A 15,437-nucleotide genomic window follows, 5' to 3' on the forward strand; every position below is an offset into this window, starting at 1 on the left:
CAAGCCCCTGCCACTGGCAGCCACGGTCCCACGGGCACACACTGGCCCTGGAGAACAGCTGATGTGCTGCTGGGGTTGGTGCTGCAGGTGCTGCACTCCCCTTTAGCATGGAGTGAAGGCATCAGGAGGAGCGTCTGAGTGTGTCACTGTGGTAGCAATTAAAGACTCATCAACAGTGTGTTTCAAACAAGCACTCAGCAGCACACCACCCTTCCCAGTGCTTGCTGCTGAGGGAAGGGGATGCTCCGTGCAGTGCCCCTGGCACAGGGCTGAGGATCAGTCCCTGGGGTGCTGAGTGCTCACCCCACTCTGCCTGTGCAGGTTTGACAGCGAGCTCTCGCAGGCGCATGAGGAGGCGCAGCGGGAGCGGCTGCAGCGGGAGAAGCTGAGCCGAGAGAAGGATGTGCTGGTGGCTGAGGTCTTTGGCCTCAAGCAGCTGCTGGAGGTGAGTAGCCCCCAGACCCTCCCCAGCCTCCCAGTCAGTGGGTTCCCCAAGCTGATGGTGACCCTGTCTCTCACAGGACAGGGACTCGGACATCGCAGGGCTGACACAGAAGGCAGAGGCGCTGGAGGCAGAGCTGCAGGACATCTCCTCCCAGGAGTCAAAGGATGAAGCCTCCCTGGCCAAGGTGAAGAAACAGCTGAGGGACCTAGAGGCGAAGGTCAAAGACCAGGAGGAGGAACTGGATGAGCAGGCTGGGACCATCCAGATGCTGGAGCAGGTACAGCAGGGAGGGGCGAGGTTTCTGGGTGGGGTGGTTTCATGCAGGGCTGTTATTACCTGGGCCGGGCTTGCCTGGGAAGAGGAGGCGGTTGCCCTGAGCCCGGCGTCAGGCCAGGCATCGCCGCGGCCGACACGGCTCCTGGCCCTCCGTGCCATGGCCCGGCAGGTCGCCATGGGGCGGGCAGCCCAGCTGGCCTCAGACCGGGGGGTTTTCAGGGTGAGTGGTGACTGGAGAGTGGTATGGAGGGGTCGCCACGTCCCCTTTGCTCTGAACACATCCCCACCATTTGCAGGCGAAGCTGCGGCTGGAGATGGAGATGGAGCGGCTGCGGCAGACCCACGCCAAGGAGGTGGAGAGCCGTGATGAGGAGGTGGAGGAGATCCGGCAGTCATGCCAGAAGAAGGTAGGGCTCGGCTGTGTCCCCTCTGCCCAGGAGGGCCTGGGATGCATCCCCATGCCCTGGCTGGGTATTGAGAGCTGCCAGCTGGGCACCGTCATGCAGCACCCGGCTCCCACGCAGCGACCACAGCCCGGCTCCACCGGCCCGGCAGGTCCGACCAGTCCTTCTGCTGCCCGGGCCGGCGCACGCCGGGCTTTGTGCCTCTGGTTGCGCAAACACCCAGCTGGTGGGGTCACCCAGTGTCTCCAGGCTGTGGGGACACGTGAGGAGGGGTCATGACCCCTCCCCGCTGCGCTGACTGGCCGTCCCCTGTCTGTCCCCCAGCTGAAGCAGATGGAGGTGCAGCTGGAAGAGGAGTATGAGGACAAGCAGAAGGTGCTGAGAGAGAAGCGGGAGCTGGAGAGCAAGTTATCTGCTGTCAGCGAGCAGGTGGGGTGAAGGGCACCTGGGCATCTGCCTTGTTTTGGGGACCCTGAGGTGGCCATGGTGGGGTGGACACCCCTCTAGCATGGAGCTGTGGCAAAGTTTCTGCTGCCACAGGCCAACCAGCGGGACTTTGAGACGGAAAAGCGGCTGCGCCGGGATCTGAAGAGAACGAAGGCGCTGCTGGCTGATGCTCAGATCATGTTGGACCACCTGAAAAACAACGCACCCAGCAAGAGGGAGATCACCCAGCTCAAGAATCAGGTGTGCATCTAGACAGTCCTCATACTGCAGGCTTCGAGGGACACAGGGTGTCCCTGTTCCCTGGCCAGGCACTGAGCTATATCCCTGCAGCTGGAAGAGTCGGAGTTCACCTGTGCAGCCGCTGTCAAGGCCCGGAAATCCATGGAGGTGGAGATCGAGGACCTCCACCTGCAGATCGATGACCTTGCCAAGGCCAAGGCAGCGGTGAGTGGGTTTGGCTTGTGATGAACCATGGTGGGGCCATGCCCCATTTGCACCCAGGCTGGCCCCACGCTGTTTGGAGTGGGTTTGGGGGGTGAGTGCCCCATTCTTGGGATGCAGTGGGAGACACATGTGTCTCCCTGCAGCTGGAGGAGCAGCTGAGCCGTCTTCAACGGGAAAAGAATGAAGTGCAGAGCCGGCTGGAGGAGGACCAGGAGGACATGAATGAGCTGATGAAGAAGCACAAGGCAGCTGTGGCCCAGGTGAAGTGGGGGGAGCAGCTGCACCCACCCCACCCCCTCAAGATATCCCTCTTGGAGCCAGTGCAGTGGGATCCCCACTGATGGCCCTGGTGTGTCCTACAGGCATCCCGGGACCTGGCACAGATGAATGACCTCCAGGCACAGCTGGAGGAGGTCAGCAAGGAGAAGCAGGAGCTGCAGGAGAAGGTGAGGATGCACCTAGGAGAATGGGGGGCACCCAGAGACCTGCTGCCCGCAGCATGCAGGACTGTCCTGCACCATGGGGTGCAGAGCAGTGTGGTGGGAAGCTCTCCATCAGGATGGGAGCCAGCATGGCCAGCAGCTCTCCTCCTGGACAGCATGGCAGAGGGAGCAGGGTGATTGTGGTCAAGGCTGAGGCTGTGCCCTCTCCCGCAGCTGCAAGGTCTGCAGAGCCAGCTGGAGTTCCTGGAGCAATCCATGGTGGACAAGTCGCTGGTGAGCCGGCAGGAGGCCAAGATCCGTGAGCTGGAGACCAGGCTGGAGTTTGAGAGGACACAAGTCAAGCGCCTGGAGGTAGTCACGGGGCTTTCCCTCTGCTCCAGCTGGGACAGGGGTGCAACAGGACCTTAACAAAGCTGCCTGAGACTTTTCTGAGTGCCTCCCCTCCCCACGACCTCCCACGCTGCAGCCCTCCCCTTCTGGCAGCCCGTCCCTGTCTCCACAGGGAAGGCTCCCTGCAAGCACTGATAACAGTAATCCACCGCCCAGCCCGGCAAAGTGCTGCTCTTTCCCTGCATCGACTTAGGGAAATTATAGACTCCCCAGTCCCGCGAACGCAGCCTGTTTTATATTCTGCCTCCGCAGCTCTGCCGGGGAGCGCGGCAGCTTAGCTCTCCTCTTCATATTTTCCAAGCTATTATTTCCTTCTCCACTCTCTCTGCCGGGGCCATAAATATGCAGCGGCTGGCTCAGTGGCTGGGGGAGAACGGGAGCTATTTTTTCCCTACGTTACATGTTTTAATTACTTCACACACAGTTAAATCTATTTTTCCAATTCAACAAAGCCCTTGCTGTTGTTCTGCCCCTTCCCTGGCCCTGGGAGGGGGTGGTTTCTCCTCCATCTCCTTGTGTATATTGATGGGAGGGGGATCCATCCTTGCATCGGGGTGAGGGTGGGCCTGTGGGGTGAGAGGTCCGTGGGGGGATTTGGGGTGACCCTGGTGCTCGGCAGAGCCTGGCCACGCGGCTGAAGGAGAACATGGAGAAGCTGACGGAGGAGCGGGATCAGCGCGCAGCCGCCGAGAGCCGGGAGAAGGAGCAGAACAAGCGGCTGCAGCGGCAGCTCCGCGATGTCAAGGAGGAGATGGGCGAGCTGGCCAAGAAGGAGGCAGAAGCCAGCCGCAAGAAGCACGAGCTGGTGAGGAACCCGTGATAGGGCCAGGCCGGGCACAAGGGGGTGTTCCCTGAGGAACGTGGCTCATCCCACTCCCTCCCCGCAGGAGATGGACCTGGAGAGCCTGGAGGCTGCCAACCAGAGCCTGCAGTCAGACCTGAAGCTGGCCTTCAAGCGCATCGGGGACCTGCAGGCGGCCATCGAGGATGAGATGGAGAGTGACAGCAATGAGGACCTCATCAACAGGTGAGAGCACCTGGGCCTGGCTTCCCCACATCCCTGGGGGTCACCGCTTCCCTTTGCCACTTCAGAAATGCCCCTTGGCTCTGCCTGGCCCTGGCAGGATGCTGTCTGTGCATCCATCCATGCATGGTGCACACGTGCATCTGTCCATGCACCCGTGTCTGTCCATCCATGCATCGGGCACCTGTGCACACACAGGCATCAGTCCATGCATCTGTGCATCCATCCCTCCGTCCACCCGCAGCCCCTATGAGCTTCAACCACTTGTGGAGGTGCCTGAAATGCATCCAGGATCCTGCCAGCTGGCTGGAAACAGCCCAGGGAGCCCTAGGAGCCAGGGCAGCACAAGCTGGCAGGAGGTTTGGGATGCTGGGATTCAGCCCAGCCCAGGATAGAATTATAGAATCATACAATTGTTTAGGTTGGGAAAGACCTCTGAGAGAATCGACTCCAGCCATTAACTCAGCACTGCCATGTTAGCACTAAATCATGTCCCCAAGTGCCACAGCCACATTTTTTTAATGTTTCCAGGCAATGACTCCACCACTTCCCTGGACAACCTGTTAAAATGCCTGACCACCCTTTTGCTGAAAAAATTTTTCCTAATATCCCACCTAAACCTCCCATGGCACAACTTGAGGCCATGTCCTCTTGTCTTATTGCTTTTTCCTTGGGAGCAGCACCTGATCCCCCCTGGCTACAACCGCCTTTCAGGAAGTTGTAGGGAGTGAAAAGGTCCTCCCTGATCCTCCTTTCCTCCAGGCTGAGCCCCCCCAACTCCCTCAGTTGCTTCTCATCAGATTTGAGCTCCAGACCCTTCCTCAGCTCTGTTGCCTTACTTTGGATAAGCTCCAGCACCCAACCTGGGATGCAGGGATCCAGCTGGGTGCAACCCCACTCTAGGGGCACAGGGCAGCCTCACCTCCCTCTCCTGACCCTTCCCCATAATTTAATTTCCCCACCCACTTGTTTTTGTTTTTGTTTTTTTCTTTCATTTAATTTCTTTTCTGTTGTGTTTCTCCCCCCTCTGACCCTGCCCCCTCCAACACCTCCCAGTTTGCAGGACATGGTGGCAAAGTATCAGAAAAGAAAGAGTAAAATGTGAGGAGCATCTCTTTCCTTCCTCCCCTCCCCTAACCCCCACCTCACCCCCGGGGCCGGGGTCCCGCATGCCACTGGCCCAACTCTGCATGCCCTAACAGCACCCACGGCATGGCCCAGCACAGCACGGCACAGCACGGCAGGGCACATAACCACATCCCGTGCATGGGGGCGGGATGAGCCCCGGGGATGGGGTGGGGGGTGATGCTCTGCCATGGCTGATGACAAATGTGTCAACTTGGGGCAGCAATGGAGCCCTGCTGACACTAACACCCCATCCAGGGTCGCTCCCATGACCCAGGTCCTGCTTAACTAATGGCACGTTTGCCTGGACATAAACTGTGTTTGATGTGGAGCTTAATTCTATTGGTCAGAAAACCCTAGCTGCCCCCAGAGCTTGTTTTTGGAGCTCATTGGGGTTTTTTTTTTGGTGTCATTCTTTGGTTTTTTGTTGGTGTTTTTTTTTTTCCCCAAGCCCAGCGTTGCCTGGATGTATTGCAGGGGAGGGAGATGCACAGGATGGAAAGCGGCTCGTTGCTCTGAATTTAAAAAGAGAAGGATTCATATACAGGGTCTATCCCTGCCTGTCCCTTGTGCTGTTTGCTTTCATTCCCAGGCAGGGAATAAGCCCAAAACCAGGTGGATAAAAGGCCATTTGAGATTGTGTGATACATCCCCTCCCTTCCTTGGAGTGGCCTGGTGGGAGCGGGGTGGCAAGAGGGGACCACACCGCTTCAATTTCCGTATAGATCCCGACGGTGCTGCCACAGCCCTAATGAAAGCAGTAAGCGGTGAGGTATTAAGAGAGATTTATTCAGGGATGCTTTTAACGTGGAGGAATGGATTTTGCAATGCAGACAGCACCTTCTTTCTAAAGGCAATCAATATGGTTACGAACGGCCGTTATAAATTAGATGGTTTAAGCCAGATAGGACTTTTTTTACGCCGGGACGTAAATCAGGGGCTCTGGGGCACGGCAGGGCTGTAAATCTGCCCGCTGTGCTCCCGCACCTGCCGTGCCAGAGCCGTTTCTGTTCCGCCTGCTAAACTCCTGTTTACCCGGGGCCATCAGCATTGCTCTTCCTCGCTGTAATTCTGCACTCCACGGCAGCCTATAAAATGAACCCACTTATTTCCTTCCCAATCCCGGAGCTAGAAATCTCCTGTGTTTCTGGAGCTGTGCCCTGCCTGCTGCCCCAAAGCCAGGCAGTGACAGGGAGATGTTGGGCAGAGGGTGCAGGAGCCCCTTGGGTAGCCACAGGGGTTTGGAGGTGCTTCAGGGAGCCCCTGACTTGCAGGTTGAACTATGTGTGTGCAGATTGTGTCCCAGAGATGGAGCAGAACCATAGGATGGGGTTTCACCCATGCCAGGGTACACAGGCAGTGGGTGCTGGAGGGGTTCAGTGCTTTCCAGTACACTTCCATCTCTCCAGCACCCAAAAACTCACTGCCCCTTGCTGACCTCTTGCTTTCTTCCACCCTGACCCGCTCCTCCGGCAGTGACGGTGACTCAGATGTGGACTCGGAGCTGGAGGAGCGCGTGGATGGAGTGAAGTCTTGGCTCTCCAAGAACAAAGGCTCCTCCAAAGCGCTCTCTGATGATGGCAGCCTGAAGGGCAGCAGGTGGGTGCAGGGCTGGGCACGGGGCTGGTGGGCAGAGGACAGGCTGAGCTGTGCTGGGACATGGATAGGGCTGGGTGGGTGCCTGTGGGATGTGGCATTTGGTGTTGTGTTCCCACCTGGTGCTTGTGTGGATGGCCAGGGAAGGATTAATGCTGGTGAGCGGCTCAGTCTTCATTGGGGACACACATCCCCCCACCCAGGGGGAACTCCCTGGTCTGCCTTCCATCATCCCACCATGGAGGCATATGGGGCATACATAGCCCCCACCCCATCTGCCTCCCCAGGGCTTGCAGTGCTGGGCTTTAGCTCTCTGCAGGATTCCATCTCTCCAGGATTGATTACCTACTCCATCCTGCCCTCCTCTGCAGCCCCACCCCATCTCTCCCCACACCTCTCAGAAAATGTTGGCAGAGGTGGGGAACATGCCCAGGTGCACGCACGGCACAGGGCTGAGGCACACAGCCCCACTCCCCTTCCCCCTGTAAAACGCTTGCCTGCTGAGCGCAGATTGCTTTTATCCAAACCCAATTTCCTAGCAGGGCTCCAGGAGTCCCAGGGGACTCCCTCCCTCTGCCGAGCAGGGGGGAAAGATCTGAGCTGGTTTCTGTTAATTGGTTTAATTTATTCAGCGGTGCAGATGTAAAACATTTTGTTATTGGAGATAATTCCACCTTTTCTGAAGTCGGGAATCAAACGCAGCGGCTCCAGGTAGCCGACAATGAAATAAATTGAAGGCAACACTTTAAAGGGGGATCAAAGTGCTGGGCTAGAACAATTCCCCCATTTACATGACATTTTTCCACGATGCCATTTCCCGCTGACGCAAATTGCCGAGGCCGCCTCGTCGGCCCCTCCTTCTCCCGCTCATCTCCGTGTCTCTCTTGTCTCCCCGGTGCGTGCGGGGCGGCGGTGCCGCGGCACAGGTCAGCCCCGCCGGACGGCCCCGAGCCCGAGGAGCGGCCGGTGTCGGTGTTGAGCTCCCTCAGCTACAGGAAGCGGCCGGGCCTCAAGGACACCATAGGCGGCCGCGGGGACGAGCAGACGCTGTTCAGCGCCCTGGGCGAGCGGCCGCCTTCCCCCGAGCGCCCTCCGCGCAGGGCGGCCCGCGGCGGCGAGCCCCAGGACCGGGCGGCCGTCATCGCCCGCGCCTTCGCCGACGCCAGCGGCCGGGCTCGCCAAGGGCTGGACAAGCGGTGGTCCCTCTCGGCCACCGACGTAGAGAAAGCCTCTGTCGCCTCCGCCCCAGTGAGCCGCGTCTCCTCCGCCTCCTGGCGCGGGCTGGAGGACGGCGACGATGGGGACGAGGGGTGCTCGGTGCTGAGCTTCGCCCTCTCCAGCCCCGGCAGCTTGCGGAGCCGGCGCGGGGGCCCCGAGGGCCGCCCTGAGTCGCGGCTCTCCCTGGCCCGCAGCCGCCTGGATGAGGCGGACGAGGGGTCCCGCGGGCAGCCCCTCCTGGGGCGCAGCTTCTCGGTGCCCCCACGGCCCCGCAGCGCGGCCTCCGAGGAGGAGGGTCCCGGGGACGCCCGTCCCGTGCGGCACCGCTCCTACCTCGACCCCGACCTGGAAGCCGCCATCCAAGAGGTGCTGAGCTACCGCCCGCTGCAGGCCAGGGGCTACTCCAGCCCCGACTCGGGGGACGACGGCCGGAGTGTCCGCAGTGTCAGGAGCGTCCGGAGTGCGGCCCCTCTGGGCGCCGCTGACCGCCCCTCCGGCAGCCTGCGCCGCTCCGCGTCCGCCCTCGACTTCTCCCGGCACACTTGCCGGTGCCGCAGCAGCTCGGGCTCCTCTGAGGAAGAGGAGGAGCAGAAGAAGAAGAGCTCCAAGAAGCGTGCCAAGAAAAGCAAGAAGAAATCCAAGAAGAAGAAGAAGAAGCAGCAGTCATCATCCGAGTCCAGTTCCTCCTCCGAGTCTTCCTCCGGCTCCACCAGCTCCTACCGCAGCACCTCCAGTGTCAAGAAGGGCCCGCGGGGGGCAGGGAGCGAGGAGCCGACACGTCCTGCCCGGGGCAAGAAGGAGGAAAAGCAGCGGAAAAAGCAGGTGGACAACCTAATGATGAAGTACCTGTACCGTCCCGAGAGCGACTGAGGCAGGAGGTGGGAGCAGTGTGTGCCGTGCAGCATGAACCTCCCCGTGTGCCACTAACCGCTCGCCCTAACCCTCTCCTGACTCCGGAGTTCTCCTCCGCCGGCATGGGGCACCCCGGGATGGGGCAGCCCTCTGTGCCTGCAGCAGCCCTGCTTTGGGCATCTCCAGCCTTGGAGAGATCCCCGGCGTGGCCGCAGCGGGACCGGCAGCTGCCCGCGGTAGCGTGGTCAGGATTAGCAGCTGCGGGACACCAGGAAGTGCTAATCCCTTCCTGGCTCCCCAGCCATCGGCCAGGACACATCTGGATTTATTCCTTCAGGAAATTTTTGAGGGTTTGATGGGGCAGCACAGCCCCCAGGAGCAGAGGGGAGTGGGATGGGTACTAACACGCACCCACTGCAGTGTGTGAGCATGGGGGGAAGGCAGCACCCATTGGGGGGCACCCAGGTTGGGCTGCTGGAGCTCAGAGTTGCTCTGTGCCCTTTTGGGTGACTGTGATGGGAATTTGTGGTGTGAATGGCATCAGCCTTCAGGGCTATGGAGCTCTGCATGCTGTTTGATGCGGAGAGGGTATGTTTGGTCTTGCTGGCAGCAGTTTCAAAGCAGGCTTCATCCTTTCCGAGGGCTGAATAGGAGAGCGGCTGGAGGAAGGGAAAAAAGTCTTTTGGAAATGTGTTTGCATTGAGCTGTCCGTCCCAAAGGAAGGGAAGGCATCATGGGGTACTGGGTAGCAACACTCCCAGCACCCAGCCCTGGGCTCAAGTACAACCAGGACCCTCAGGGTGTCTGGCAGCACTGGTGTTGGCATTCAGGCCCACAAGCCTTTTCCTGGGCAGGCTCAGCTCGGCCCCACTGCAGAGCAGGGGCTCAGCTCAGCGCAGCGAGGAGTTGTTTGCAGTGAGGCATGTCCCAAATATCTCGGAAAGAATAAAAAAGGAGGCAATCAAGGCTCCATCCAGCTGGCTGCCAGCGTGCTGGCTCACCGCAGCTCCCGCTGCAGCCGGAGGGGAGTTGATCTCAGCAGCCAAACCGTGCTGGGGACATGGAGCCCCTCGTCACCCCCCCTAACCCCGCTCTCTTCCACAGCCCCACGAGCTCCCGGTACACCTTCACCTACGACAGATGGGACGACGAGCAGGACGCCGGGGACAGCACACGTCGCTCCTCCCGCAGCTCCCCCAGTGCCAGCGAGACGGAGAGCCGGGCTGCCGAGACCCCCGCCTAGCCCCCCACCACCACTTCCCACCACCCCGGGAACTCTCAGCTCCGGGGGCCGCCCCGGGCAGCCGGTATTTCTTCTGCACGGGTTGGGGGGGACACACGCAGCCGCCCCCCGGCTCCAGCCATGGGAGGAGCAGCCCGGCCGGCTCGCTGGCTGCACCCCCCACCCTCCCACCTCCTGTCTGTCCTTGGCGGCGGAGTCGGCTGCTCCGGCACCCGGGATTTATTCCTCAGTGCCTGCTGGCACCTTGTTTTGTAACTTAAACTCCCCCCTTCGGCACCCTGCCGTCTTCTTACGCCCCTTTTAGTTGAGCCAAAGACGTCTCTCGCTGGCCGGGCCCTGGGGAGCAGCCACCCGGCAGCCGGGAGGGGGACATGGGGAGAGGGTCCCACGTGCCCAGCTGGGTTTTTGTGACCTCCCCCAGCCCCCCACCTCTGCCTGGCTGTTTTGCACTAGCCCAGCTGTGCATCTTCCCCCACCCCCTTTACTTTCAGTATGAAAATAAACGTCATTTCTGGCTGGTGATACTGGCTGCATCCTGCTCCATGTGCCTGGGGGGGTCTCCCCGTTTTGGGGGGGGTGTTTGCATGGTGGAAGGGTCTGATGGAATGCATCCAGCCCCAGCAAGGATGCAGAGCTTCATGGAAAGGCCAAGCCTGGCCTCTTCCCTGAGCCTGCTGCACCCATGGGTGCTGGGGAGGGGAGTGGGGGGGGGGGGGGGGGAAGCCCTCGTGGGTGCCAGTGCTGAATCATTTATCAATCTTCATAAATATGCAGATGAGCAGCGGGACAGAGCCTCTGCCTGCTGGCGTTAAATAATTAACGCGGAGGAGATGATGATGTGCATTGCTGGCTGCCTGCACGGCTCAGCCTCGGCCCTGGCCGTGTGCTGTCCCCGTGCCATGTGCTGTGCCCTGGCCCCAGGGACACCCTGCACCCCGGGGACCCCCCCTCACTCCTTGGCAGGTTGTTTCCCTTTCCCCACTATCTCTTGGAAGCACACAGGCCAAGCTCGGTGCTCGCTGCCATAAAGCCACGCTGCGCTAATGCGCTTTCATTAAGTGGGAGCGATCTAATGATAATAAAATGGCACATTTAACATTAAAACATTTAACTTGACTCCTAAGCGAGTGTGTCTCTCCACGCTGCTCCTGCTCCATCTTCATGAGGCTGACAAAGCTTCTTAATTTGTTCCCCAGGAGTGGGTGCGTGGTAGAGATGGCTTGGCACCGCGTGGCGGGGGGGATGCTGGGATGCTGCGAGGTGGGGAGGCAGGGTACCAGGATGCAGGGATGTGGGGAAGCAAGGATGCAGAGGTGCTGGGGTGGTGGAATATGGGGACGTGGCTATGCAGGTTATGTGGGGTGCGGGGTTGAAGGAATGCAGCATGCTGGGAGTCCCCAGGGTGCAGGGAGATGGAGATACATGGAGATGGATGTGTATGGGGTGTGAGGACACCGGGATGCAGGGACACAGCTGCAGGCCAGTGTGATGCCATGGGGGCATTTCTGGAGCCCCGCACCTACTGTGCAGCCCCAAGCACACCCGGGAAACGAGTGATGGCAAAATGGGCCATGTTGTAGGATGGCTCCTCGCCCAGGCTCAGCTCACACAGCAACTTCCCCACCACTGGCGCCAGCTTGAACCCATGGCCTGTGGGAAGGAGAAGGAAGGTGGGGACACAACCATCCCCACGACCCTGGACAGCTCTGGGGTGCTGGGCTGCGGGGTGGCTGCCCTCACCTACCTGAGAAGCCGGCGCCAATGACGATGTTGCTGAACTTGGGGTGCCGGTCCAGGATGAAATCTTCATCTGGAGTGTTCTGGGGAGCCAGGGTGTGAAGGTGAGGAGACAGAGTGGGGTCCACCTTGGGGTGGGGGAAGGCTCAGGAGCCTGGATGCCTGGATCTGTGCCCTAGGGAGGGTCTCACCGTGTAGAGGCAGGTCTCCATCACTGCTGGCTGGGTCTCCAGCCCGGGCAGATAGCTGCTGATGAAGCTGCTCAGAAGGGCGATGTCAGGGCGGGGGGCACTCGAGGGGACCTGATCCCTCTTCTCTGGGTCAGTGGGGCTGCCATGGTGGTGGCACACCTGGAGCACAACTGGTCAGGGTGGGCTGGTTAGGGATTCCCCCACCTTCAGCTACACCCTGCTCACCTTCATCAGACCTGGGTACTCAATGGAGGGCAGCCCGTAGATGCCGTGGGGGGCTTGGCTCAGCCCCAGGGTCAAGAAGCAGGGGCTGACACTGCCCAAGCCAGCACTCCCAGGCTGCTTCTCCCTCCAGTAGCAGACATCGATGCGCAGGGGCTGAAATCACTCCATTAGCTCCGGCCATGACTGTGCCACCCCTCCATGCCACCAACCTTTACCTGCAGTGGCAGGCGGAGACCCAGCTGTTCCACAAAGGCACCGGTCCAGGCTCCAACCGTGATGATGAGCCGGGGGGCTTTGTACACCCCAGCAGTGGTGGTGACAGTGACCGTGGCCCCAGGCTGGATGCTCAGCACCTTCTCCCCGTCCCGCAGGGTGCCCCCGTGTCGGCGAAAAACCTCCTGGGTGGGGTGGGTGACAGGAGGTGGCTGTGAGGATAGAGCCAGGGGACGCCCATCCCAAACCATCCCATGTCATCCCAAAGCATTCCATCCCCTCAGCAGCACCCACCTGCACTGCCCGCAGTGCCCGGTCAGCGAAGAGCACCCCGGCCGTGCTGTCCAGCACGGCCACCTGGCCAGCTTGCAGCCGGAAGCCGGGGAAGCGTCGGGACAGCGCCGCGGCGTCAAGGACCTCGTCAACACCCAGGCTCCTCCTGCAGGCCTCCAGCTCCGGCTCCCCCGGCGGCCCCAGCATCACCAGTCCCGTCTGCCTGCATCCCACCAGCCATGTCAGCTCGCCCTGCCCCCCCTCCCTGCATGGACCCCCAGCTTGCTTTGTCCTTGGGGGAAACTGAGGCACGGTGACAGCGGTGATGCTTGGGATGTGTTACACCCTGGTGCTGGGGCACTGCACAGTGGGATGCGGGGGACAGGGGCAGAGTGAGGTGCATGGGGAGGGTCTGGACATTGACATCACACTCTCCCCCTAAATACATCAAGGGCACCGGCACCGGAGGATCGTTTAGATGTTCATTTCCTTGATGACATTTCCTTCGTGGAGCCCCATAAATTACCGGGAACTGGCAGCTGCCTACCAAGGAAGCCGCATCCCACCCAAAGGTCACCGCCCCCTGTCCCGCGGGGAGGGGACAGTGCCGGCGGTGGCTGCGTCCTTGTCCCCATCACCTGTAGAGGGTGGTGCCGGTCTCGGCCTCCAGCTGCTGCCAGAGGCGGAAGGAGTCGGGCATCATGCGGGAGTAGTACTCCTGGGGGTAGGCGCTGCGGATGATGCGGCTCTGCCCGTGAGAGCTGCCCCGAGAGTGGGGCAGGAGGAACTGCGAGGCAGAGAAGACATGGGGGTGACCACAGAGACTGCCGCCCTCAATGCCACCAGCCCCATGGGCACCAGAGGGCACCTTGGAAACACAGCCTGTCCTGTCGCCCACGGCACCGGGAAACAGCAGGAAATGGGGATCCTGGCGCTGGGGACATGAGGGTCTTGGCGCTAGGGACAGGGTGTCCTGGCGCTGGGGACTGCAGTGCCAGCAGCAGCTCTGCTCTGTGCCACGATGGAGGGCAGCCAGGTCTGCAGGCACCCTCCCCAGCCTTTTGGGAATGGGGACGTGGCAGAATGGGGTCACCATACCTGCTCCAGCAGCAGAGTGTCCTTGTGGCGCTGGGCCAGGTGGTAGGCAGTGAAAGAGCCCTGGATGCCGGCCCCGATGACAATGACATCGTAGGTGGATTTCTGGGGCTGGCTTGGGGCAGCCATGTCCGTCCTCGTCCCTGCTGCTCTCTGTGGCCGCTGGCAGGGGACCAGGGGGAGGAACGGGGCAGAGTCCAGCCGAGCCGAGCGGGTGGTGGAGCCTTGGCCGCCTTCCAGCTCTGTGGGGACACAGAGGCACACAGGAGCCACAATCTTCCTGCCCCTTGCAGCTGGCCAGGCACAGATATTCTCATTCCCCTGCCAACAGCAGCACCTGGTCCCAGCAGGGCAGGCAGCTCAGCTGATCAGGGTGGCACACATGTGAAGGAAAACCGCTTCCAGTAATTCCTCCTTTCCACTGGTCACTGCTGGCTCCAGCTGTGGTGGGACACAGGGCTTCCATTTGTGTGCCAATGGGAAACCCCTCCTTGCTTCCAGGCACAATTTATTACAGCCATAAACCATTTTGTCGCCATCTTCTGTTGTTATTTTTTTAACGGGAGATAGGGGTGATTTAGGGCTCACCAGAGCTGCCAGGATGCAGCATGGTGGATTTTGCAAGTCTGTAAAATTTTGGGGTGTGACTGGGGTTTGGAAACAATGCCTTGAAGTGGGGGATAAGAGAGGCAGGGGCTGCCAGTTTTGCCCACTGCCACCGCTGCCCCGTGCTGCCTGACATTCCCCTTAATTAGGGGAATTAATTTACTCTGGCTGCTGCGGTGTAAAAGGCATTATTTACTGGTTAATTGTCGTTATAACGAAATGTTAAATACCATTATTTATTTTGCCACGTGCCTCTGGTGATGAATGAAGCACTGGGGAGCACTGGAGGCTCCCACCAGGTCATGGGGACACCCCAACATCGTGCAAAGGCAGAACTGGCAGCTCACAGCCACGGGGAGGTGAGAGGAGGAGGATGGGCAGCAGGGGCAGAGGTTGGGGTGCCCCCAGACCCCTCATCCACCCCACTGCCCATGACCACAGCTGCAATGAGTGCATCCCAGTCCCAGCATCACCACCATGCCCAGGGCTCTGCATCACACAGGGCCCCGTTAAATCAGCACATCCTTGCTCGCCTTTGATGTTACAAATAATTCAGCAATTTCCCTGGGTTTCAGCTGACTTTTTTTTGCTTTGAATAGCCCCTGTGCTTGCTCTTCCTTTTTTTGCTGGAAAGATGAAGAATAATTAATTATCCGTGAAACGTTAAATGGTAGAAATGAACTCCTCTCCTGTTAGCAGTGTGGTAATGGAACGGACGGAAAAGCCTTGCCTGTGAGGTTACAGAGATGGTGAGATCTTTGGTGGGGTGCAAATCACCATCCCCAGGGCTCTGTGGGACCCCTCCAGCCATTGCTTTTCTTCTGCTGGTGACCCCAACCAGGGCTGAATGCAGGCATCAGGGAGGTCTGCACCCCCAAAGCTCAAAAAGCAGCTGCAGGACCTCAACTTGCTTTAGGGTGAATTTTTGGGGGGTCCCCCCAGCCCTGTGCCAAGGTCGCCATCGTCCCTGCCATGTCCTCTTCACCTGGGTTTATACTGAGTGGAGGCAATGCTTGTGGCAGCAAAAAATCCATTTCCCTAAGTGGCTGGTGTGGGTCAGGAGAGCTCAGTAAAAATGGAATATTCCCTGTGTGGGCTGGGTGGACGGATGGGAAAATTTGGGACTGACAGTGGCACAGGGAGGGGGAAATGGGGGCTTGGGGAACTGCCTGGCACAGGCTGTGGGAGCT

At 60.0% G+C, this 15,437-nt stretch overlaps 2 protein-coding genes across 17 annotated transcripts in view; one reads left to right on the plus strand and one right to left on the minus strand.

Annotated features, from left to right (window-relative positions):
* Nucleotides 1-10,429, plus strand: part of MYO18A (myosin XVIIIA) — a 36,992-nt gene extending 26,563 nt beyond the window's left edge. For 10 of the 16 annotated variants that reach the window (XM_084219044.1, XM_084219045.1, XM_084219057.1 and 7 more), the window contains 15 exons: nt 322-445; nt 522-722; nt 1,018-1,128; nt 1,450-1,554; nt 1,666-1,812; nt 1,903-2,016; nt 2,160-2,276; nt 2,379-2,462; nt 2,673-2,810; nt 3,469-3,654; nt 3,737-3,876; nt 4,930-4,974; nt 6,475-6,597; nt 7,521-8,690; nt 9,769-9,907. In XM_084219044.1, coding sequence (XP_084075170.1) covers nt 322-445; nt 522-722; nt 1,018-1,128; nt 1,450-1,554; nt 1,666-1,812; nt 1,903-2,016; nt 2,160-2,276; nt 2,379-2,462; nt 2,673-2,810; nt 3,469-3,654; nt 3,737-3,876; nt 4,930-4,974; nt 6,475-6,597; nt 7,521-8,682 — 2,797 coding nt within the window. In that variant the 3' untranslated portion in view covers nt 8,683-8,690; nt 9,769-9,907. Of the gene's footprint in view, nt 1-321; nt 446-521; nt 723-1,017; nt 1,129-1,449; nt 1,555-1,665; nt 1,813-1,902; nt 2,017-2,159; nt 2,277-2,378; nt 2,463-2,672; nt 2,811-3,468; nt 3,655-3,736; nt 3,877-4,929; nt 4,975-6,474; nt 6,598-7,520; nt 8,691-9,768 lie in introns of all 16 variants that reach the window. The other 6 variants (XM_084219049.1, XM_084219046.1, XM_084219052.1 and 3 more) reach the window with 3 other exon arrangements.
* A 622-nt stretch (nt 10,430-11,051) lies between these two features.
* Nucleotides 11,052-13,791, minus strand: PIPOX (pipecolic acid and sarcosine oxidase). The gene is made up of 8 exons (XM_084219059.1): nt 13,645-13,791; nt 13,185-13,333; nt 12,568-12,769; nt 12,276-12,458; nt 12,061-12,213; nt 11,836-11,994; nt 11,652-11,727; nt 11,052-11,557 (listed from the first exon to the last, which is right to left on the minus strand). The coding sequence occupies exons 1-8, from the start codon at nt 13,768-13,770 to the stop codon at nt 11,427-11,429; spliced, it is 1,179 nt and encodes a 392-aa protein (XP_084075185.1). The 5' UTR covers nt 13,771-13,791; the 3' UTR covers nt 11,052-11,426.
* Nucleotides 13,792-15,437: the final 1,646 nt, after the last annotated feature.

The sequence above is a fragment of the Fringilla coelebs genome (genome assembly GCF_963513975.1).
Source record: "Fringilla coelebs genome assembly, chromosome: 20".
In the NCBI taxonomy this organism is placed as follows: domain Eukaryota; kingdom Metazoa; phylum Chordata; class Aves; order Passeriformes; family Fringillidae; genus Fringilla; species Fringilla coelebs.

What these genes read in the sequence shown, in the direction of transcription:
- PIPOX (XM_084219059.1), bottom strand. Translation starts at nt 13,770, where the DNA reads ATGGCTGCCCCAAGCCAGCCCCAGAAATCCACCTACGATGTCATTGTC. An exon ending in ACCGGCACCACCCTCTACAG is followed by an intron (nt 12,770 to 13,184) that starts GTGATGGGGACA and finishes GGTGGGATGCAG; the next exon opens with GCAGACGGGACTGGTGATGC. An exon ending in CATTGGCGCCGGCTTCTCAG is followed by an intron (nt 11,558 to 11,651) that starts GTAGGTGAGGGC and finishes TCCTTCCCACAG; the next exon opens with GCCATGGGTTCAAGCTGGCG.